Source organism: Ambystoma mexicanum, chromosome 10, assembly GCF_040938575.1.
Source record: "Ambystoma mexicanum isolate Mex_15411 chromosome 10, UKY_AmexF1_1, whole genome shotgun sequence".
Lineage (NCBI taxonomy): Eukaryota > Metazoa > Chordata > Amphibia > Caudata > Ambystomatidae > Ambystoma > Ambystoma mexicanum.
Genome location: NC_090932.1, coordinates 1,154,537,753 through 1,154,562,984, shown reverse-complemented (window position 1 = coordinate 1,154,562,984; position 25,232 = coordinate 1,154,537,753). Strand labels below are relative to the sequence as shown.

The following is a 25,232-nucleotide window of genomic DNA, read 5'->3' as shown; positions in this document are numbered from 1 at the left end:
TGGTGTTGATGCAGTTTTGTTGCAACGTGTAGGGTGTGAGCATATTGTAGCTCATGCCTCCCGAGTATGGAGGGGGGCGGAAAATAATTATTCAGTGTTGGAGAAGGAAGCACTAGCCCATCATAGAGCAGTGGAGAAATTTGCCAATTTTGTGAAGGGAGCGGAATTCATTATTAGGATGGATCATAAACCTTTGAAAAGCATTTTTGAGTCGAAAGGGTTGGGTAAGGTGTCTGAGAATGGCTGGTTGGGTTACCAGGATGCAAAGTCATGACTTCAAGGTGGAAGTTATATCTGGCTATGAGAATATCGTGGCGGATCACCTATCAAGATTGGGTGGGCAGGAAGAAGAAGGTGGCGAGGAAGGTAATGCTGAACTGGTTTTTGTAAAATCTGGATGTCTCATTGGAAAGGAGGAATAGATGCAATCTATGGAGGGTGATTACGTCCTCTGTCATGTTAAGGGCTTCGTGCAAAATAAGTTTATTCCAGGGGAAGAGGTCCTTCTGAGAGGTTTGAAATGAGTCGAGTCTAGTGGGAGGCTTGTTGCATCATTGGGAGCAGGCGATTGTTCCCAGAGTATTGTGGAAAACAATTGTTATCTCACGCATGAGAGACACCCTGGGGGTGTCACGCACCAAGGCAGTGCTCAGTGGAGAGTATTGGGGGCCAGGATTCGACTGTGAAGCGATAAGGAGTCTAAGTGAGTGTGTTGGGTGCAGCCATTCTAGAAAAGGTGAGTGTGCAAAGGAACAGCCTTTAGTGAAGGTGGAGATTCCCAAAGGGGTGTGGGATGAAGTGGCTGTTGACGTCCTAGGTCTGGTCGATTTTGGGAACGGGATGTGGAAAATTTGTGTTGGTTTTGATGGACCAGCTGTCAAGATGGGTGAAATACAAGGTGGTGAGAGAGGCAACGGGTGAGGTTGTTGTTGAGTTTTTGCAGGATATTTTTGCGATAGGTTTTACCGTGCAGTTTAGTTTGTGGGTGGTGTATGTCAAAGTACTTTGAGTGGTGTGGCATGTCACAGAGAAGGACAGCGTTGTATAATCCAGAAAGTAAGAGTGGAAAGAATGAATAGATGCATCATGGAAGCTATTAGAATGGCGACTGTGTGGAAAGGACAAGAAGGTGGCAATTTGTGAGTGGGTATATGCTTTACGGATGTCTCGGAGCTGTGACGGGGGAGCGCATTTGAGATGAGAGGTTGCAAGCCCAATACCAAGGCGATTCCTCCCTGGTTGGGAAGGGCCAGGGAAACAGATTGTGTAGTGGACGAGGTTAAAAGAAAATTGGATTGGGCCAAGGACAAGTGGTTGGAAGAGGTCAATGGGAGAGGGAGGAGTGTGTGTCATGCATAGACCACTGCGAGATGGGTCACGTGTTCTTAGCTCAGCGAAATCAACAAGGAGCCACAACCGAATAAACCTTGGGCCACGGGGTTTATTAGCACGGAGCGCGGCTCGCCGCAGTGAATGGAGGTTACCATGGAAGCTACGTGATTTGTTGCTAAGGAGAAGCAACGTTCGTTTGGGATCACAGTGTTAATCATGTGATCTTGGCTATTTAGCCACGCCTCTACTTTTGCCTAGTGCTTCTGATCGAGCTTTTTTTGGCGTTCATTTTTTGGCCTTTTTCTTGTTCCGACTACGTTAATACTTTGACCCGGCTTTTGGACTTGACTTGCTTTTGGATTACCCTTGTCTGCTTAGTTAACTTCTGTCCTCCTGGTTACGAACTCTTGCTCTTGTCCCTCGATTACGTCTGGTATATTCTCCTTTTGTTCCGGTTACTGCCCGCTTGATTTCGACCCAGTTTGAACTTGAATAACTCTTTTGGTTAACGATTCTATCTGTTGAAGTAGCACTTTCGAGACAGTGTTCACCTCTCCACGTGCTGTCTCTGTGGCGCCGTGGGACAGCCGCCGCTGCACTGTGGGACAGCCGCCGCTGCACCGAGGGAGATCCTCCATTGTAACGCCGGAATCAGCACAACTCCGCGTTACCACAGCGAACCAAAAGCAGCTCTAGGGTGTCGTTCGGACGACACCCTAGATCTTTGCCTGTTTCTCCTATCTTGCCCGCACGGCATCCGGAGGCATCTTCCTGCATTCAACACATGTGTTTAGTACATAAACAGGTGAGAGAAAATCTGGAAACGGCACAGGGTAACGCTAAGCAGTTTGCTGATGCCCACCGTTCCCCCGGCCCTGAATATGCGGTGGGTGGAAAGGTTTGGTTGTCAACTAAGAATCTGCGGATACCTGGAGGGAAGAAGTTTTTCACATTTTGTGGGGCCGTATGCGATTACGGCTGTAATTAATCCTGTGGTGGTACGTTTGTCTCTTCCTGTCAAGTCGAAGGTTCATCCTGTTTTTCATGTCTCTCTCGTCAAACCTTTTATGCCGGATACTGCTCTTCCTTCGCATCCTCCTCCAGTCATGGTACAAGGGGAGGAGGAGTATGAGGTTCATAGGATTTTGGACACCAGGGTCTCTAAGGGGGTCAGAATGTATTATGTGGATTGGAAGGGTTACGGCCCGGAAGAGAGGACCTGGGAACCTGTCCAACACATTCATGATTCCCGTTTTATTTCTGACTTTTGGGCCTCGAAGAGACGGGGTCTATCTTTAGGGAAGGGTACTGTCATGCATAGACCGCTGCGAGATGGGTCACGTGTTCTTAGCTCAGAGAAAACAACAAGGAGCTACAACCGAATAAACCATTCGCCTTCTTTTAGCCAGCGTCACCTGAGCTAGGTCTTGATATAGGGAAATTTCAGAGGGAGCAAGCAGTCAAGAATCGCACTAGAAGCAAGGCAAGAGGACGCCCTGGGTGTTGATCGCATTGGGTAAAGTGAAAGGAGCTAGAACATATCACTGCAGCTGGTGCTCACTCTCCCATCAGGCCCACAGCGTCTACCACCCTGAGGCACCCTCACCTTGTCATCACCCAAGCTTCACAGTAAAAACTGGTCGTGGCGCCGAGCCACATGAGACCAAGGCGAAAGCACCCCAAACCCCCAAAAACCTCCAACATTGCTTCAGGACAAACACAAGACGACTGAGGTTACAGCCATGGTCCACAGAGAAAGCCCCAGCACAGAGAGCGCACCCCAAACAGTAACAAAGACTGATCTTCAGGACCTTCTGTCCAAAATTATAAAAGAAATTCAGAACAGCATAGCCAAGCTGACAATAATAAAATCCTCCATTGACAGGAGAATCAATGAATTGGAAAAGCACCGGGAAGAGGTAGAGCTCATGGTCTCGGATCAATCCAATGAAATGGAGGAATATTTGCAGCGCATTGGGGCACTCAATGCGCAATACGAGGAGTTGTAAACATCATAGAACCAATCCCGTCGTGATAACATTCAGATACTAGACGTGCCGTCATACCAGATACGGATCTCCCTACGTTTATACAAAACGTATTTAGCACAATCCTGAAGCACCCAGAGATGGAACTGGATAGAAGCCCCACACTTTCCCCAGCACTCAGTTGCCCTCCTGCCATGCTCCAGATTACAAGAATGCACTTCTAACTAGTCAAAGAGTGAATAACGGCAGCAGCAAGAATTCGCCAAAGATCCTCTTTTGAGATGCCAATATATATCACGTTGTAACAAGACCTTGCCTCTGCAACCCCCATGAAAAGGACAGAACGGCTCAGAGACAAACAAATCTATACATATGGGCCTTTCCCATAGTGCTAGCTTTCAGCATTAATGGGGGAAACGCCTTATAAAATCTCTTCTGGGAGAATAAAATCTCTTATGGGAGAAAAGTGTCTGCTATTGCCCACTGCACCGAAGACTTGACACCCTCCACATCCGAACACTCAAGCTCGAGACTTGCTTCGCCAAGAAACGCCTAGACTAAAACTGGGAAGCCCTGCAAACCCAGAGTGCCAGACGGGCAAAGACCACCTAAAGGTCCATTCTTGATCTGACCCTAGAATTAGTATACATACCAAGCCTAGGCAGCCTTCTACCAGTCCTCGATAGCTTGATCACTATTAGTTCCTGTTCCTCATGCCAGTGTGCCGTGTTAGCTTTATACTTGGTATGGGTCTCCTCTGTCCCAGGCAAGCCTCATTACTTTGCTCATATGTACATACACCTACTAAGCTCCCTTTGATTGTGATATACGCATTGCAGGGAGTGGAAGGAGAGGTTGGTTATTTGGTTCGGGAAAGGCCTTGTAATTCCACCAGTCGAGTTGACTTTTTCAACACTAGGTACACGCTACGAACATTAGCATGTTTTTATCCCAGGGCACCCACATTTGCAACGCGATCCACCCCCTCCATTGGCAATTTATAGTAGTACATGCAACCAGATGCAATCAGTGGAGCAGGAGCGCATCTGACGGTGGGAACAGTGACTGTACCAGGGCATCCCAGGCAGTCATATCTTCACATCCATCTCTTGGCCCCCTTTGTGCCACAAGGGCCAAGACGCAGATTCGGCCAATTTCCATTTCCCTCAGTCAGCCCGCCAGGCTTTGATTCGGGGGCCCAAGTGTGCCTCAAGGCCATGTATATGCGCCGCATTTGGCCAGTATGCACACAAGGTCCTTCTTACAGGCAATGTTTCTCACTTTTCCATCTCTCCCAGGGTACAGACCCAACAGGTACGACTTAGGGGGCCAACCTTGCATCACAATCCCTTATCTCGCCGCCTTGGCTACCACCACTCGCCAAAACCTTTCAACAACCTGGCACACCCAAAACATGTGGGAAAGGTCTGCCACTTTGTGTTCGCACATGAGTAATTTCAAGAGGCCCGCTCCCGTGAACTTTGTGATCCTGTGGGGAGTTGGGGTGGGGGGTCAACTAGGCCCTATGCTTAAGTATTCACCGACACCCGCTTGGTGTACAAAAATGCTCACGACCATTCATCGTCAGCGTCAGTAAATGTCCGTCCCACACCAGCCTTCCATCGGTCGCGCAAGGTACCGGAAGGAGTCAGCCTGCCACCTCAACCCACAGGTCAGGCAAGGTGTCTTGGCTCGCCCCCTCCATAGCTGCGAGTGGGAACAGGCAGGACTTTGCTCTGCTTACGCGGATCCCTTAAGAGTTCTCCAAACTGATCCATTACATCTGCGGCAGGTTTTCAGCTGGTGAGTGTACGTAAAAGAACATGTAGTCCGCGTACATTGAAATATGTGCCTCACTCGGCCCACCATAATCCCTGCCTCTTCATACTGTTTGCGCGAGAAGACAGCCAACGGCTGCAGCACCATAATGAAAAGCATCAGGAACAGCAGGCAACCCTGTTTGGTGCCTCTATGCAATTTCCACTCCTCCAATATCAGTCGCATGGTCCGCACCCTCTTCCAAGGTCTTGTGTGCAACAGCTCCACTCACCTACAAAACCGTCCCCCATTCCAAATGTTTCAGTACAGCATGCAGCCAGTCCCATTTGACAGAGTCAAAACGCCTTTGTTACGTCTAGAGAGGCCACAGCACACTCAACCACATTCTGTCTTGAACCGTCTATCACGTGGTGTAGCTGTAGTTTACAGGCTGTAGTTCTGCCTGGCACTTATCCCATCTGTCAGTGTGCATCAAGCGGCCAATTACCTCTTTCAAACTTTTCGCCAATAAGGCAGTGTGCATCTTAGTTAATCATGGACAGCGGCCTATAAGAGCCGCAGTCCCAAGGGGGGGCTTTCCAGGTTTAAGTATCGGTACGATTATAGATTCTCACATACTCTGAGGTATCCGGCCTGTTTCCCACACCACCTGGTATGTCCTCCTCTAACTCTGGTGCAAGCACTTCGGCATACGATTTGTAGAACTCTAGCGGCAGTCCATCCGGCCCAGGAGTTATGCCTGCTGGAAGTGATTATATATTAGCCAGGATCTCATCCGTCATGAAAGGGGGCGTCCAGCATATCCGCCTCGTCCTCATCCAGGTGGGGATGCTCCATCTCTTCCAAAGCAACCTGGATTTCCTCTCCATTTACAGTCGCTTCAGCAGAATACAAGGTCTCATAGTACCTGGAGAATACGTCATTTCTCTCATACTGAGTGGTGGCCAGATTCCCCACTTCATCCCGTCTGGCACAAATTACTGCCCTGGATTCCTCCCTCTAGCACAACCACGCCAGCAGCCTCCCAGGTTTGTCCCCCTCTGCGTGTATTCTCTGAATGTACCTTGCATAATCAAATTTACTGAGTCGTTCCCACTGTTTAATACAGTCCTGTTGCAATGCCACTGGTCTTCCCTGTGCATTTCCCTCTATGTCCCAATTCCGTCCCAGCAATTCTATTATTGCCCTTATTTGCTCCAGAGTCCCCAATATTTCTTTCCCAAGACCCTCCATTTTACCAATAGCCACCCCCCCTAATAACTATTTGAAGGCATCCCACAGAGTGCCCTCCCCCGCAAAGTACACCCCAATTCCCTCCCCAAGATCATCTCTAAACATACCGTCCTGTAGGGCCTCCACTCGGAGGCACCAGGTCAGGGGCCGCGGCCTAGGCGAGTGCCGCCGCCAGGTGACAAGTAATGGAATGTGGTCCGAGAGCACCCTGATCATGTAGTCCGCCTGCGTAAACTCCCCAGTGCCGTCTTGTCTCGTAAACATGCAGTCCAGGCGTGTGTACCCTCCATGGATACCTCTCCATATGTCCACTAACCCCACATCACATTGTGCCCTGGGCTTTCGCAGGAGGAGAGGGTCTTTGATATTTGTCATCCGATCTATCCATGAGGGGGTTAAACGTGCAATTAAAGTCTTCCCCGCACACGCATGTGGCACCTCGGAACCCTGTCACCCTAGAGTAGAGTGACTTAAAGAAAAGCGTGGCGTCAGTGTTGATAAAGCACAATTCCCTGTTTTTCGATAACCCCATCAATCAATACCATTCTGCCTTTGTCATCATGTCGAAATTCCAACAATCAGAAGGGAACCCCGGACTCTATACATATCAGCCCTCCCCGGCGTACCAAGAGAAAGGAGAGCTGTACAGTTACTCCACCCCCACCCCATTTCTTCCCCATCACTTCGTCGGTCTGCAGTTAAATGCGTTTCCTCTAACAACGCTACATGCACCCTCTTCCTACTCAAATAGGTCTGCACCCTAAGCCGCTTGACAAAGCTATTGAGGCCTCTCACGTTCCAAGAGACTATGTTAAGGTCGTTAGCCATCAAACTCCACCTCATCAGCCACAATGACTCCCACTGGCCTTCCGGTAAGTTTAGCGTGGCCCTCTGACCACATAGGTCCCCATGATCCGTACTACAGCCGCTCGAATCTGCCTTCATCACCCTCACCTTTCCCCCTGCCCACCACCATACATGTGATCAATATCTACTGTGCTCACTGTTACATGTGCGCTTTGCTGTGACGTGCCAATTTAACCATTCTCTAACATACCAACAACTCAAACTAAAACAGTTCTCCCCCCCCTGCCGCCCGCCCCCAATAGCAGGCGTAACCAAGCCCACTATAGGTGGTGCCCAGTCCCTGCAGGTCCGCAACCAACAAAACAACAGCCCCGCAGCATGTCTCGTGCGCGGGCTCTGCTGCATCCCAGCCCCCCCCCCCGGGAGACACGCAGCAGTGCAATGTCCTAAAACTGGCATCAAAAACAGTGTGTCCATCGAGGTATCCCAGCAGTCCGTGTGGGTTGCCGCATATGCCCTGGAGGGAGTGTTCCCCAAATTTCCAAAAGTCTGCTCCCGCACCAAGCTTCTCATCTATAGCCTTAAGTCATTTTGTAGAGCACTCCGTGACCGTCACTCCCCTCTAAGCAATCACAGAGCCCTATTTCTTAGTTTCGGGAGCTGCGCAATCCCCTGGGTGTCCATCCAGGAGTGTGCCGCCTCTGTATCCTCGAAGAAGTGAGATTTTCCTTCATGGATCACTAGGTTTCACCGGGAATAGTAGCATGTACCTTATACTAGCTCTCCTCAATCGTTCTTTCGAGGGGCCAAACATTGCCCTGTGCTTCTGCACCATCATCGTGTAATCCGGGTAAATGGAGAGCTTTGCCGACACCCGCACTATGCTTCTTCCCGTTTGAGAAGGCCAAGATCCGCCCTCGATCTTTATAGTTTACAATCCTTGCTATCACTGGCCTCAGCGGGGCTTCCAGTCGCGGTCTTTGGGCCAGTGATCTATGCGCCCTTTCGACTGTGAAACCCTTGCTTAGTGTCCCCGGGGCCACCTCCTACAGAAGTAGGTTCTCAACATACGCGGTCGTGTCACTGCCTTCTTCACCCTCTGGTAATCCTAGGATTCTTATGTTATTTCTTCTGGCAATCTCCTCAGAGTTCTCCACACAGTGCACTAGTGTCCGCACTCATCTCCAGCTCAGACACATGCTCTGGCAGTTGCCACGTTAGCCGTATGCTCTCTCACTTGCGTTTCCACAGACCTGATACGGTTGGAGAGGGACTGTACGTCCTGTCGAAGCAACCATCCACAAGAACGACATCCACAATTTGTTCCAGGAACGCTTTCAGTGAGGCGATGGCTGCCAGGATGTGATTTTCGATGTGCTTCTTGCCCTGTGAGGTGGTTGCGTCCCCCTGATCAGAAACAGTGGTGCATCCTTCTCTGCGTCCCCCTTGACAAATGCCTCAATGATGGTCTGTTTAGCCTTGCCTTGGTGAGGTTTGTCCAGCTCTATTGTTCCTGATAAGCTAGCTCAGAGTATGCCACAGCCACCACACACCCCCGTTGCAGCCCCTGCTGCAAATGCCAGGCAGAGCCTCTGTTTGTCTGCACCCTCCACTGGCTCAAGGGTGTCCTGTGCACCAGTCTTCAAGTGAGTGCAGAGCTTCCCATCAATGAGGCAGAGGTCCTTAGCCCACACTTCTTCCCATGAACCCGTACCTAGTCAACAGGGGGTTGGGGGTGTCCTCCATTTATTGCTGTGGTCTGGGAAGCTTGTCGCGCGGTGGGTTCTTTACTGCCATCATGTCCGAGGCACAACTTGACCTAAAAAGGCAATACATTTCGGGGGTTCAGCATCCCAAAGCTATCCAACACGTCTTAATTAGAGCTGGAAGCCCCTTTCCCGCTGGGCAAAATCCATGAGGTGTTCAAAACATTGTAAGATAAAACACCAGGCCTGACTGCTTCACAAACTTATTCTACAAGACATATATGACAAGATAGTCCTCTCATTTAGTGTCTCTCTGCAACTCATTTCTCAGAACCGAAACAAATCACCCGTACCATGAAAGAATCTGTAACCACCCTAATCTTAAAGCCCGGGAAAGACCCTGCTAACTCGAACAGGCACATTTCTATAATGTACATAGACACAACATACTCCAAGATTCTGGCCAACTGACTCTCCAGGGCGTTACCCTCTATGATAGATGCTGCGACAGCGAACATTTTAAGCGGTCAAGTTTTCTGAGACCGCGTGGGTACAAAGTAGATGGGTATGCACAGAGAAAAGACACGTACAGAAAATTGACAGCCCCTGATGAATGTCCAGCATATAGAAGCATGAAGGACAAACTTGGACAAGCCGGGTTTAGGAATAAATAATAATTTGTACATGGATTGCAATTGATTTAGAAATCTTGTGAATAAGAAAGTGAACAAAGTCACCTGTGTCGGGTCTCAAATTATGTGTGAAAAATGAAATTGGTTGTGTGTTTTAACTGTATATGTTTATACATTTTTTTCGGATAAAGTGCATATATGTGTAATAAAATCTATTCTGTGATAATGAATAAATTGTATTAACAACATTTTATGATTATACACACTATTAATTGTGTAGCGGAGTGCTCTTGATAGGAAGTGATTGTGGAGCTTTTCTTTTGTTGACACTTAACCAGAATTACTACACACAATTCAGCAACAAAGAAGGTATCCATCCTATTTAAAAACCAGTATTACAAGTCAGGGACCAAAGTAATCATATTGTGGTTTAGCTACCCTGAGAAGTGCGTTTCTCTATAAAAAAAAAAATATATATATATATATATATTATATATATATATATATATATATATATATATATATATAATATATAATATATATTATTACACAGCCACAGTAGTTATGGTTAAGTTGCCGTTTCCATAGGAAGAGCATTTTTTGGGCGGCTTATAACTCTGCTCCCCCTGGACGAATCCTCACCAAACTTTGCAAAAAAAGTATATCGGGCACTCTGAATTTTTTTGCAAAGTTTGGTGATGTTTGGTCCAGGGGGAGAAAAGTTATAGGGGGGGGCTCCCAAAACGCCTTTTTTTCCCCATAGACTGAATGGGGGGAAAAACTTTGCGCAAGCTTACAGCCCAAACATGCGAAATGGTGTTTGGGAAATTCTTGTGACCACCTACAGTGCTTGGAGAGGCTCAGAGCGTAAGAGGACTGAAATACTGTACTGGTTTGGGCGGCAACTGTTAATGATGTATTCTCCATTGCTGCCTTGTTCAGGACATTTGTACATGCAGAAAATGAGGGGTATAATAAGGGTAGTATTTCAGTCCGTGCTGTGTAGAGGCACCTTGAAAATGTTCGAAGGACATGCGTGGTGTTACTGACTATTCAAATTGAGTACATGTCGTTATTACATTACATTTTTCTATGGGTCTGTAATTGATTAGTATGCCACCATGGTTATGACGAGGTGGTTGTGGCCAGGGCCTAGAGTCTTGGATGCATGGACGCAGGGCGTAGGCCGAAGGCCATACTTCCAAGACTGTAGGCCCTGGCCACAACCACCGCAGCATGCCACAACCCTGGATACACCTGTACTATTGAATAACGGTTACATGGTTGTGGGGAGTGTGTTCAGAACCCAAGATCAAAGTCATAAGCGCTGGAGGTATAAGCCAGTGCACACCCACAAATTGTAATATCTATGGACATACAGCTAGGAGTGCAGTCTCTGGCCAGAACAAGTGTAGCAAACCATACCTATCAATACACCCGTACTTCTGCACATCACTGAGGTGGTTGTGGGCAGGATGTAGAGTTTTGGTTGCTTGGCTTCAGCCCATACACCATACTCCTACAACCCTAGGCCCTGGCCACACCCACCGCATCATATTACAGCAATGCATACACCCATTGTATATGTTAGCATGTTAGATGGTTCTGGGGAGGGTGTACTCATGCACCCAGAAACGACCTTATAAGCAGTGGACTTATAAGCCAATGTACACGTATACATTCAAATATATGCGGACATATATCCAACTCTCTAGGTCCAGTCCAAAACCACTACAACATATTAGACAGACACGTTAGTGGCTGTGTCATTATGGTGGAGTTGCCGTTTCCATAGGAAGAACACTTTTTGACTGCCTTATAACTGTGCTACCCTTGGACAAATCGTCACCAACGTTTGCAAAAAAAATATATTACACACTGTGACTTTCTTTGGAAAGTTTGATGATGTTTGGTGCAGGGGGCGCAAGTTATAAGGGGCAGGGGTTCTCAAAACGTCTCTTTTCCCCTTATATTAAATGGGGGAAAAGGTTTGTGCCCGCAAACATGTGGCTCTTTCCCCGATTGGTTATAGAACAGCGTGAAGTAAGTGAGCTTTCTTCGGAGCCCCCCTATGTTTTCATGTTTTAGTGTACGCAGATATCACCAGTAACACATTGAAAGCAAGACTGCATTGGACTTGACACACTCATGTAACAGTATTTCAGAAGGTGACCTTTGAGGGGGGCGGAATGGGATGTGGAAGCACAAAATGACCAAGTGGAGCTTTTTTGTCACCCAAGTGATACGTTTAAATGGAAGTTCCTGCTTACTGCTCCACAACCAATTACTACGTGTGGGTTAAAATGTTTTTGGAATAAAAATTGCCGTCAGACTAGCGTCCTCATTTTTGTAAACTACGGCCACCATCTGCAGTGTTTGCTGGAAACCTCGCTTCTGGAGGTGTATGGGAGTAGCGGTTCTCATAATTGGATTGCAATATGTTGCTTCTAAGAAAGAATGTATTTGGCTTCTGAGTGAATGCCACATGAGTTGCTTTTTTGGTTGAACGCTCAATACACCCGCGCATCTGAGTGAATGCATAAGGGGCAATTGTTTTTTGACCTTGAGCGTATAAGGGGCATAAGGGGCAATTCACGGAATGAAAGGGTCGAAAAAAATAGCAATTGATAAAGTTATGTTTTAAAAAGTTTGTAAGGGACATGGAGGCAGTAAATATTGTGTAAGTTTAATTTTGCCAACTCTACAGCGAACCCCGCTTTGTTATATTACTGCACATCTAATTGGGGGAATAATTGTCGTATTATCTTTCTGCGCTGTTACATTTTTCCTGTAATATTGCAGAGTGCCCAGGTTGTACATTTGTAGGGTATGACTGCAGCAATCCTTTTTTAGCATTAATATTTTTTATTTGAAACGTTAAATTTGTTCACATAGCTTTGTGTATACCGTTGCACGTTTTTTTAGTCTTCTTTGAAATCACAAGACGCAATTTTTCTTTTTTTAATTTTCTCTTCTTTTTCATTTCATAACTGAATTATCCTCTTCCTGTGTAGTTGGCATTTTTTTTCCCTCTTACGGGGCATGCAAAATCTCGACGTTTGTAGCCTGCCACTATACGTACACATGGACATTAGTAACATTTTACTAAAATGTCATGTGTGACCACGTACATTTGTGTAGTACTTTGCACATTTTTTGTGTCTTTTTTTTAAATGTTTTGGTACAGGTTGGTTATTGACACGTATTTTCTGTAACCTTTCCCGCCTAGGTACATCTTGCCGTACTGTGCATGCCACGACTTCCAATTGACCAGTGACAGCTTCTTCGGACGGCAAATGCAACTGCTGGTGAGCGGTTGCCTTAACAATTAAGTGGAATGAGACTGTAAGCCCGCTTTGTCCGTACGCTGAACTCGCTCTTCGGAGCAATGTCACATCATTAATGGTGGTGTAGGCTGAAGGTCATGACGACTTGGGAAATCACTGTGGAAACAAAGCGACTGCTTCAACGAAGACCCCAAAATTTGTGTATGCCACAAAAATGTTTTCGTGATCTTCAACATTTGCAATGCCGTCCTTACAAGCACTGTTATGATTGTATTGAAAATGCCCTTACTCCGAGTGTCTCTGCCAGTTTGTTGGTAAATAAACCTACTTAGCAAACTGTAAAACGTGAACATTTTCTTTTACATTCAACTGTATCATTTCCAAATGTAAGTCATTAGGTTGTACGTCGCTGTATGTTTATTTACAAGTGCGGCGTCACGTACTTGTGCGTTTTGCAGCCTACCATGGAAAGGGAAGAGGGGCTATATATGGAATAACCGCCTTCCCTTTCTATGGCGGCCATCTTGAAAGAGGATTTTATTTTGTAATCCAAACTACGAAAGCCGCGCCGGATTACAACAAGTAATCGTCCTTTTCAGTAGCACACGTTACTGCTTTGCTAATTTAGAGTATTACTGGCAAAGATTATTGCGTCTATGTACTTTACTGAGTAATATAAAGTATTTGGGGTGTATGCAAATGTTTTAATTTATTTTTCATTACACTGTGAAAGGTTGTTATTAACGCATTATTATCCTTGTTTACGGGTCGCTTTATTTTTTGCCACGGCAGGCAATAAGGGAATTTGCAAACGGCAATGAGCAAAAAGGCAATAAACGGTAATATGGGTTGGTAGATGTATGGCGACAAATGTTGTCCGTTTGTTATGTGCAAGGTAGCGCCACTGTTTCTTATGCTTTCACATTACACCAGTGCTGCTGTTTCTTAGGGAGGAAGGATGCCTTTAGCTGATGTCTTTTTCAGATAAGTACAACTTTTGCTAACAATATATAATGTGTAGTGCATTGGTAATCCTTGCATACCAATACGTGTTGGCGTTGTGTACAGCAAATGTTTCAGGTGGACGTTCCTACATGAATATAAAATCTATTTCCACACTGCCCACGAAGCATAGATCGTACAGTTAAGTGTGTACTGATTCTGGAACATGTCACAGTGCTGTACGCCAGCATACTTTCATGTGGTATTCTTCGCAAGGTGTATACTGTTTACCAAACAACACTTGCTAAAGGGACGTTATGGTTACGTTGCCCTACTGAAAATCTGTGACATGCAGTACAACATGTCTTTCTTAGCAAGACCTTACACTCAAATTGTCCTACCAAAAACCTGTAAAAAAAAAAAAAAAAAAAAAACACATTGTTACGGGGGTGTTATGGTTAAGTTGCGCTACTAAAAACCTGTCAAATTCACTTAAAACAACTTTACAAACATGACATTATGGTTCGCAGTAAAACCGAAAATCACGTAAAATTTGCCAGTTATGGTACGCGAAGCAACCATAACTGCCCGCACCACTGTGCACTGCTAACAGTAACACCGAGGACAAAGATGACATCACAAATGTCATTGATGACATCACATGTGTAGCCCCTTCGTTTTTCTTCAGTGCCATATCTAGGCATGGTGGCTTTATTTACTGACAGTTAGAAACTTAGCTTTCAAAAGGTATTACATTTACAGATACTGATATTCTCACATATTCTTAAAATACTTCCCTTAGAAATTAAACGCATCTTATGATGTACATATATAGGGGAAGAATCAGGACTGAAATACAACAATCATTTTTGTGCGTCAATACTATCATGCACATTCTACACAGTTGCTAGTGATACTGCTTCTTGTTTGCTTACTTTACTCTCTATATATAAGCCCCATATTTGTATGCATTGTAGTCTATTTATGTTGTGTGTATTACTAGAAATATGTACTAACCAATGCATTATTAGCAACTTAGTATATGTTTCACAGATCAGAAAAGTTTCATACAGAAGCATTCACCATTTTATTATAGAACTTTGGAAAGTACAAATAACACCTCTGTGGTGTATGCTGCAGCCAATACCTACAATTCTGTATGAGTAGATTCCTGTACTAGAAAGAACACTGCAATGGAATTTTCTTTAGAACACTACATTGCGTGATGAAGTATGTAGTTTATTACACATGTCCCGATAATCCCTGATACTTTGCCAAAATTACATTCAGAACCCCTTGTCTGAAAAGTACATGCACATGTGATGTCATCAATGACATTTGTGCTGTCATCTTTGATGTCCTGGGTGTTACTGTTAGAAGTGCACAGTGGTGCGGGCCAGTTATGGTTGCTTAGCGTACCATAACTGGCGAATTTCAGGGGGTTTCCGGTTTTACTGCGAACCATAATGTCACGTTTGTAAAGTTATTTTTAGTGAATTTGACAGATTTTTAGAAGCGCAGCTTAACTTCCCCTTAATGTAACAATGTTTTTTTTTAGTTATACATACACATATACACACACACACATATAAATACACTCTTGATTTTCAAGCATTATTTGATTTTAGATTGATGCTAGCAGAAACAATCAGAGGCTCACATTAAAAGTAACATAAGACTGAGGTCAGTTATGGATAGACTGGAAGAGACATGCACGCCATAGAAATATTCAATGTTTTTGATACAATATCAAAAAGTAAAAAAACGTTTTGCACAATGTGCACACAATTTCAATGGTCCGTGTGCAACACTTTTTGGTCCTCCATAAGAGCCCTCTTCAAGAGGACAAAAGCAATGTATAAAAAAGTAACCACTTTAGTAGAATTTAAGGAAAGTCTCTTAGTCACCAAGAGTTTGTCTCTGTAACTCAAACTTACCTACTCCTTGCCTCTCATTCCACATTAAAACAGACATTTGTTCAGTGTAGCAGCACTCATGCTAACAACACAACAATGACTGAGTTTGCAATAGTCCAAGTCCAACTCTATCATAGTCCTTCATTAATGTCTCATGGAGTAAGGGTTCCACACTAATCTTTCTTGCAGGATTGTCACACGTCAAGTGTTCTAAAAGTGGACGGCACTTACATATTTCTCCATCTGGTATGGCTTTTAGAGACCCCTTTTGTGGTTTGAGTGATATACTTGATACAAATTACTTTGCTCAGAACACCACAATGAATAGTCCATCTTCAATGGACTAGAATTCAATCAATGCTGTCCAGTGAACACTGTAAAACATAATTCCCCTAATACTGCAAGTATTTACGTTATGAGATACAGATCAACAGTAGATAACTTACAAATAGACATAACCGTGCAGTCATTCTATAAAAGGTAGTACTGTAAATCTAAATGCTTCAATGTGAAGTAGTAATTTATGTATATCATCTCCTTTCAGGAATGCTTTCATCCTTCCTCGATCTAAACCTATAACAACATATTTTTCATGCCAAACCTACTCCGTTAACAAAAACAAATCTGTTTTGAATGATTATCTGATGGGATGCTGCTGCGGTATCATTTGCTGGGAGCAAAACTATCAGTAGGCAATTTTGAAATACTCACCATTATGCTTTCCTTGGTTTATCTTCTCCGTCAAGTGGTCTAACCTCTATTGATACATGTGCCTTGCAATCCGACTGGCCCATGCACCCGCCTTACTTACAACTGTTCCTATTATGTAAAAAAAGAAAATTAAGTAGTTGGATTTTTTTTTTTTAAAGAATTACCAACTGGATCATGTGTTATGTCTGAAATTTATGTTTTTTACTGAATTACCAGCTTGATTCTAAATGTGAATATTGGATTTTGGCTCTTCCTAGCCTCAACGCCTTTTTTATTGTGTGTTGTCTTGCTTCCTCATTTACTCAATATCACGCTGTCTGCCACTTGAAGAGATTGCTGTGTCATGGGAAAATGCTTAAAAGCCAAATCCAAGAGTTACATAATATGCACTATCATTTTTGTGCAAAAGTGCATCCTGAGTGGCTTTATTATTGACCATGTCAAAGCAAAAATCTCTGTGCAGCCAGAACCATTGATTTGTAATTAGATAACTTTGTTTAATTGGACCCATTTCTGTGAAGGCTTTTTGTGAAAACGGGTCATACTTGTCGTTTGGGCTAGTACAGAAAAGGTGTATGGTTGAGCACCGATATTCTAGACTTCCTTCCTTGGACTACAGCAGATGGCAAAAGTATTCCCGCTACATCAACAAAAATAACTGAAAGGCCAAGAATCCCACAGTGCTCTCTATTAAGTATGGGGCAAACTAAACACAAACCATGGCAAAAACAAGACTGCTTCTGGTACATAAAATGGCTAAAAACGGAAAGGATTTGAGAGCAAAGAAGTAAAACGATGTGGCATGCGCTTTAAAAAAAAAAACAAAAAAAAAACAAACAGGTAGTTGCTGTAAGAATCTGTCAACTAAAAACAATTTGCTCGCTTTCTCAGGTGTACCCCTCCATTGCAATTTATGCACGCAGAAGCAGCATGTATAAATATAGCTGCAACCAGGATCCACTGTGTTGAAATCTTGGCATCCTTACAATGAATTGTTCAGTAAGCATAACGTTCCGTGATTTACAGAGGGGGCAAATGTGTAACTTTGAACAATTGGGCCAGTCCAGGAAATTAAAACTAACAAACAAATTATGTAGTGACCTTCCACTGAGCTGATGAGGGAGGTGTGTGTGTGAGAGAGAAAGAGAGAAAGAGAGAAAGAGAGAAAGAGAAAGAAAGAGAAAGAGAGAAAGAAAGACCTGGGCGTCAACAGGTTACAGGAATGGCAGTTGGGGACACAGAGAGAGCGCCTAAGAGGAAAGATGTATTTAACATGCTCTCCCGATTTATCTTCCTCCCTATAACTGAAACATTAAAGCAAGCCTTTCCTTTAATACTTAACTGGCTCTCGACTGGTTCCTGCTTGCTGGCCGATTATTCCTGCCACATCAGATACCACAGTTTGGCGACAAGGATTTCAAAGAACCTATAGGAGGAAGGGGGAGGGGCAGCTGCTGCAGAGATTGAAGAAGCAGCAAGCAGTGGGTAGCTGCAGGCATTGAAGAGGACATTGAAGTATAGTGGCCAGGAGAATACTTGCAAAGCTGCAAAGGTGGTGCTCTTGTAATGTGCCATCGCTGGCGATATTAAGTCCTCACCCAGAAAAGGAGCCGTCATGAAGCTTGGAAAAATAGCTGGACAGAAGTCCAACAGCCAGTGCAGCCACAGAAAGGTGCACACTGGCTGTGTGTTTTGAGAAGCCAATCGAAATGCTGCAGATACGAGCACCACTGTGCTCCCAGAGTGAGGAGGATTGTGCGACTCGTGGTCCGTACAACATTTTTGCCACATTTGACAACAGAGGAGCAGAGGCCCGCAAGAGGTTTAGGGGGGTTTTGAGGAGGTCCTGAAGGTCGTTGGGCAGTTGCGCGCCCAGCAGTGCCTCTGCGTTCCAGCCATGTCGTTGGGCTGGAACGCACACCGTAATCCCTGCCGCCATGGTTGCCTTCTCAGAACGCAGAGGGGATTGGCCCTATGAGAGCCCCTCGGGGTGATGACGCACTGTGAAGCTTTGCCGGCAGTTCCGTTGGTCCAAACATGCAGATTTACCTCCGTGCAGGACATGCTGTTGGTCGCGGTAAAGGGAAGTGGCGAGGTGTGGCTACAAACTTGTACGCGAGTTGCATGAATAGGATATTCAAGTCAGTTCAGGAGGTATGTTGAGTTGCATGAATAGGATATTCAAGTCAGTTCAGGAGGTATGTTGAGTTAGAAGTCAGCGGTGGCACAGAGTACCAAGGAGTATAACACAGACGCTCATCTTCACAGTTCAACATTTATGCACAGAGCTTAATGAGTTTGCCGGTAGTTATTTTTTTTCTTTAAATCATTAATACAACGAGGTGCCGAAGACTTCAAAGTATCATTGCCCGAATTGATGGTTTGATCGTCGTGGAAGCGAGAACCCTTTTGAAACATTCTCCTAGCAACGCCGAATCCTGCTTTTATTTGTAATGTGGATTGAAATTGCATTCTTTGACTAGTATGTGGCCTCACAGAAACAGTTGTGCGTTTTCCCACACCACACAAACTGGGATTTTATGGGATGGAAATGACGTAATGCTTTTTTGCAAAGGTTCAATGTTTCTGCTGAGTTAATGTTTAATGAAGTGTTAGAATCTTATTGCTGACGAGCTACAGAGATATGAATAGTTTTATTATTGATGGCAGTGAGATTTGATGCTGAATTTAATATTGAAGTTTCTATTTAATTTTCCGAAGAACTGTTTGCCATATTTAAGGAAATGGACTCAGCCACTACCACACAAGAACTTGTGAAAGATGAGGCCTTGTGCACCAATGTCCAAACAGCCATGCTCTAAAAACGAATCTCCTGCAGGAAAACATTAACTCCCATTACAATGCCTTGCCCAAAGACAACTTACCCAACCCACCTATGACTAACCCCGACACCAAAGATAAAACACTCTTCTCCTTCAGAGAAGTAACTGAGACTGAAGTACTAGCCATCATGAAACAAATCCAACACTCCAATTGCAAGGATGTTTGCCCGGTCAATCTTAAAGATTGCGTAGTCACACTAGCCTGCATTTCTGACAGCTTTTATTAATGCCTCAATCGCCTCGGGCATCGTCCCCTCCTGCCTTAAAGAGGCATGGGTTCGCCCAAAGCTGAAAAAACCATCCCTACACCCAGAATCACCCAACAACTACTGACCGATCACTACTGTTTCATTTCTGTAAAAAATCTGAGACAAAACTGCTTATTTACAAATCCAACATTTCCTTGAAGTGAACAGTATCCTTGGTAAAAGGCAATCAGCCTTCCGCCCAGTTCACGGAACAGAGTCGGCCCTACTGGATCTCAAGAACCAATTAGGGGAATAATGGATGAAGGCAAGTCTGCATTGCTCCTGCTCCTCGACTTGTCTGCATTGTTTGATCTTGTCGACCACAAGACCCTCTGCAGACAACTCAGGAATGCAGCCCAATTCTCCCCTGAAGCCACATCTTGGATCACCTCCTTCCTTGAAGGGAGACACGTGAGAGTGTTCACGGACCAGGCCTGCTCAGCACCTACCACCATCCACTGCAGAGTCCCACAGGACTTCTGCACCTCTCCCACACTGTACAATATTTTCACTCTACAACTCTTGAATGACCTGGACAATCTTAGCATAGCTTACACAAACTATGCCGATGACACACAAGTCCTCCTCCCCCTCACTGGCTCCTACGTACAGGCCGCGGCTACACGGTGTAAAACGTACGCCCTCATCCAGGCCTGGATAGAGGCTAAGGGACTGTGTCTCAACTGGGACAAAACAGAAATCCTCCTAGTAGGCCCCAAGGAAATTCTCAACAACTTGACACTCATACAACGTTTTCAGCATAGGGAACACCCCAATCTCTGTTTCGCCAGCAGTCAAAACACTGGGGGTTTATATGGACGCATCTCTCTCCATTATGCGTCAGCAGCACCCACTACCAAAATCATCAACGCTGTCAAACCATACATATCGTCCAAAGACTGCCTCACCATAGCCAGAGCTACCATTGGGGCCAAATTGGATTATTATAACGTCCTATTTGTAGGCACGTCGCCAAAAACATCAACAGATTAGAAGTCACTCAATATAATGCCCTTAGAGCTGCGCTAAGCATCCCCAAAAGGGAGCACATCTCCCAGGCAAGACGGGATGCCCACTGGCTCCCAGTTAATGAGCGCATACTTTTTAAAACCCTAGCAATTAGACACAAGTGCCCATCACTCACAGCACCTTCATACATCTCAGAAATATTAGTCCTAGCCACCTCTTAAAGACCTAAGCGTTCCCACCATTCCAATCAGCTCTACGTCCCTACCTTCAAAAGAGCTAAAGCTGGAGGCTCGAGCTTCCTATTTCTTGCACCTAAAAACTGGAATAACCTGCCCACTTCTCTCAGAAATGAGACCTCACATGCAGCGTTCCGCAAAACTCTTAAAACTAAGCTTTTCAACTAGAACGTCCCGCTAACATAAAATAAGTTCACCACGAGACTCAGCTGGTTCCCCTGTAACCTTATGATCAAAGCTGTGCATCATGTTAATGTCATTACAACTTTGTACTGTTCTTTTATCTTGCTCACTGTGCTTAATACCACCCACAGTTTTTCATGTTTTTTCACTCCTGTAACTAAGTAAAGCCTACTGTAACAGCACCACGATTCCCCAGGGCAGCCTGTGCGCTTTATAAATGTAAAAAAGAAGTTAATGTTTTGCACAAAATATTTTCATGAATGCTGTTATTTTAATAGCAAAGTGAGAAAGTTTATAAATGTGTTCTGGAATTGAGATTGGTGCACACTAATAGAACAATGCCCGATCACCACCGTTTCCACCTAGTGTTGCTCTACATCCCTAGATTATTAATTTGTTTTATGTATTCGAGTTGTGCAGTGTGCATGTGAAAATGTAGTGCACATTTAGTGTTATTGTACAGAGTATCTATGCATTGAAGTGTATTTACTTGTGTGCATTTGTGTGCGCAGTGTTGAAATGTGGTGTGCATGAAGTTTGGAATGGAGATGGGTGCATGTTAGAATGTAGCGTGCATGATGTTTCAAGTTGTGGCCCATATGCTGGCCAGGTGTGGTGCCTACATTTCTAGTGAAGTGAAGATCTTATTAATATTGGGATTTGAGAAGCAGACAGAGCGTCCCAGTTCGTTTTTAGACTGGAGTCGCATATGGTGAGAGCACCCGTGAATTATGGAGTTGCACATGAGACGCATAGCGTGTGAGAGTTCCATTTCACGGTAGATAGTTTAGGCAAGTGACATAACATCCATAGTGTAGGGTGCGAGTTTTACATGAGTTATTGGAGGCAGAGGTCACAGTGTCATTTTAAGGAGTAATGGCTAAAATTCCATGTTTAGAGGTCTGTGTGCTGGGTTTTGCTGCATTTAGAGTTAAGTTAGTGGTTCCTTTTGGCGTGCCTTGTTGAAATTTAGGATAAGAGTTCCTGTTAGGGCACACAGAACATGAGCCAGTGTTGTTTCAGAGTTTCAAGTGAAGTTTTGGTGACATGTGTTCATGAAGTTTGAGACACTCGCAGTGGATATTAAGTAGTATACAATTTGGGAGAAAATGTTTTGCTACCAATTTAAAGAACATATTTGTTTTGGGCAAGCACTAAATTCGTGCATCTTTTTGTGCTTGCATACAGTTGCTGCACAGTACGCTTGTGGGTCTCTCCGCGTCACTGCTTAATGTGATCTTTGTGTCGTAAAACACTTTCCTGTCTTTTAATTTCTTTTAATTGTTGTAGGAAAAGTGATTAGTTGTTTTTTTCTTTGTCCCATTCTAAGGGTGTGTGAGGAATATGCGTTACCACCCATGTGTTTTGATGAGTTGTGAAAACTCTAAAGGATTTTGGACACTAGCGTGTTTGATGGCACTGCAGAGACTGGGGTGCTCTGTACTGTGGGTGAGGTTGTGCCGAGACGTGGCAGGACTAGGACCTGGGTGTGGCAGGCCCGAATGGAAGGAGCAAGTTTCTATATATAGGTGGTTGCGATTGTTAGTTAAGTCAATTTGCCATAGGAAGCAGTCTGTGCTCAGGGGTGGAAGGGTTATATGTGATCTTACCGACGACAATTAGAGTGGTAAATTTCATCGTGGAAAAAAAAATGATTTTGTTTCTTTTTGTATTTGGGGATCCCCTAGCCCTGTTTTTTAACACTCAAAACACCACCCAAACCCCATCCCGGCCCATTGTAACCCCTTTAACCCACTACCCTTCATTTAATGGTCGATGTGCTTTTGTCTACTCTGAAATTGACCACTCTCTTTTATTTCAGATATTTTGACTGGAAACCGGGTTGTGCCCTAAGGTCCTGGCGGGTAGACCCGGACAAAAGGTGTTCTGGTTCCTCAACATGTTTTAATCTGCTCTTTATGAGCATAGCATGGTGGTTATGGTGTTCCATGTACATTTTTCGCCTTCTTTTGAGGAAGGCGATGCGAAGTGACCTTGCACTGAGCGGAGGAGCTGTGTCCGAGTGTAATGGAGCTTGAAATGTGAGGTGGAGTCTGGAACCTGGGTGTCAACCAGGATCCAGGAAGGAAGGTTGGTAAGAGAGTCTTAGAGGAAAGAGGTATTTAACCTGCTCTCCCGATTTACCTTCCTTCCTGCAACTTAAATATAAAAGCAAGCCTTTCCATTTATACTTGTCTGGCTCTCAAATGGTTCCCGCTTGTTGGCCGATTATTCCTGCCACCACATATACTACACATTACTTTAGTATAAGTAATAGCCTGAACCCTCCCAAACTGTTACCTATAAGGAGAGAGGGAGAGAGAATACTGCTTTGTCCAGAATATGTAGCATAATTGCATAATAAGATCACAAACCGAATTCATGCGTGAGTTATTAAGGCCTGGTCACCGACACCCCTCCAACCTGTGGCAACGGCAGACTCACATGTTACAGTCCTGCTGGCGTCGTGGAGTGACGAAGAGCATGCGTGTGGGCCGTGCATTGCTGGCATCAGGATGAGAGCTCCATGGTTTGGCATAGCTGTGGTCCAAGAACACCAAATCCAACTCTCGCTCGTGCACCGAGAGCTGGAAGAGTAACGAAGTTCCCATCCTTCTTGCTGAGCTCTGAAAGTCCCGCTCTCCTCCACGGTACGACATCATAATGCCGGTTATCCCCAGACTTCAGGTCCTAGAGTACTACATCCGCAAGTTTTTCATCCTCAAGAATCTGCAGAGGGAATGCAAAGCATATGTGTTTACACTGAGCGTAACGGTGGTCATTAACACAACACCCCAACTCCCGAAATCTCCCACTGCATGCAAAGCATATCAGCCCTTTTTGCAAACAAATCCTTGCCGAGCATTGCTCTTTTGTACTCTGCGAACGCAATCCCCACATCTCCATGGAAACATCTCTTCACTCCAACCCCACCCTATCACACTCACCCTGACACATTTGGCACACACTATTCCACTGCAATCCTGCACGCCCTATTTGTGGCATCGAGTATCTTTCCCCTTTCCCTGTGCATGTGGATTGTGGGCAGTACACACGCACGAGCAGAAAACGAGTACATGCCATTCTAGTAAAGAACTGCCAAAGAGTAGAGCCGCTTGGGCTTTCTCTCCCACACCTATCCTGCGAATTTACCTTACTATGCAGACATCTTCTGTAATGGAGCATTATAAGTTTCAGACGAAAGCAAATAAACATCAGTACTGTCTAATTCCCATCCGAGAAATGGACCTTAGCAACGCTCCTCTTTCTCTCTTCATCACGTGGGTGGCACGTTCGGGCGTATCTGGGAAGTCACGTGCCACAAGTCGCGCATTTCATCTACTTGTCTTTGAGAAGTTTGACACGCATGAGCGGGTGTTCTGTAATATTTGGTATCCCATACCGATCTGGTATCCCCTGTCTTCGGCTGTCTTCGTAGATCGCAGACCAAAGTAGGAGAGTTCCGAGCCTTGGTATGGAGTACCAAATGTTTCACAACACCGTCAAAACGCCCCAGTTCCATATTGTCCAGTCAGGGGAGTATTCAGCATTGCCAGAGAGGCTGGGGGGACAACCGCGGTGAAACTCCTGCTACTTTCCCCTCAAATGCAGTGCACGCAATTCCAGGTTGTCTCATTCGCGCCCACCCCTGCACCAATCTATTTTTTTAGTAACATTACGAGTGGCATCTCGCATTGTAACACAACAAAAAAAACGGCAGAATCATTACAAATGCAGAGAACTCATCTATTAGAGATCTGTCCAGGCGCTCTGGGGCAAAATACATGCACATCAACTAATTTGCATACGGATTACATCAACGTACATTAATTCACAGAAAGCACATTGCAAGGAGCATCATCAGTCTTTGATACTTGGAGGCAGAATGCAAGTGACTTTAGAATAAGTTGTCATAAGTAAGCCAAGTGGCAAATAATTTTGTGGTGCAAAATACCTTAATTGCACTGTTATATATGGAGCAAGTCAGGCTTTTTTTTTTTTAAATAACAGCATCATATATTAACACATAAGCTTTGAAGTGAATCACTTACAGAGCTGCAGATAAGACACAGTCTGATTTCATGATCTGCTCAGGATCACACACTTTGGTTAATAGTGAAACCGGGATGGAGACAATTTAAGCAACTGAGCACGTCTTCACAGTTTTAGTTTATTTAGATATTTATTAAGGTTTCCCATTCCATTTCATGTGCTTAAATAATACTTTATTTATATCAATGCCTTGGAAGCAAAGCACAGTACATAACAAACTTCCCTTTCATTATTAACTTTACACTATACATCATTATAGAAATATGTTGAGCAATAAGAGGATGGATTTGGTTTTATTCTCCCCATCCTGCATGCAAAGTCACAATAGCATCATGCAGATTAATGTGAGCCTAACAAATCCCCCTTG

The 25,232-nt window shown here is 44.7% G+C and overlaps 1 protein-coding gene across 4 annotated transcripts in view; it reads right to left on the bottom strand.

Moving 5' to 3' along the window:
- Window positions 1–24,089, bottom strand: part of KANSL3 (KAT8 regulatory NSL complex subunit 3) — a 1,222,374-nt gene extending 1,198,285 nt beyond the window's left edge. For 3 of the 4 annotated variants that reach the window (XM_069619075.1, XM_069619076.1, XM_069619078.1), the window contains exons 1-2: window positions 23,966–24,089; window positions 23,258–23,542 (exon numbers count right to left, since the gene is read on the bottom strand). In XM_069619075.1, coding sequence (XP_069475176.1) covers window positions 23,258–23,475 — 218 coding nt within the window. In that variant the 5' untranslated portion in view covers window positions 23,476–23,542; window positions 23,966–24,089. Of the gene's footprint in view, window positions 1–23,187; window positions 23,209–23,257; window positions 23,543–23,965 lie in introns of those variants that run through there. The other variant, XM_069619077.1, reaches the window with a different exon arrangement.
- Window positions 24,090–25,232: the final 1,143 nt, after the last annotated feature.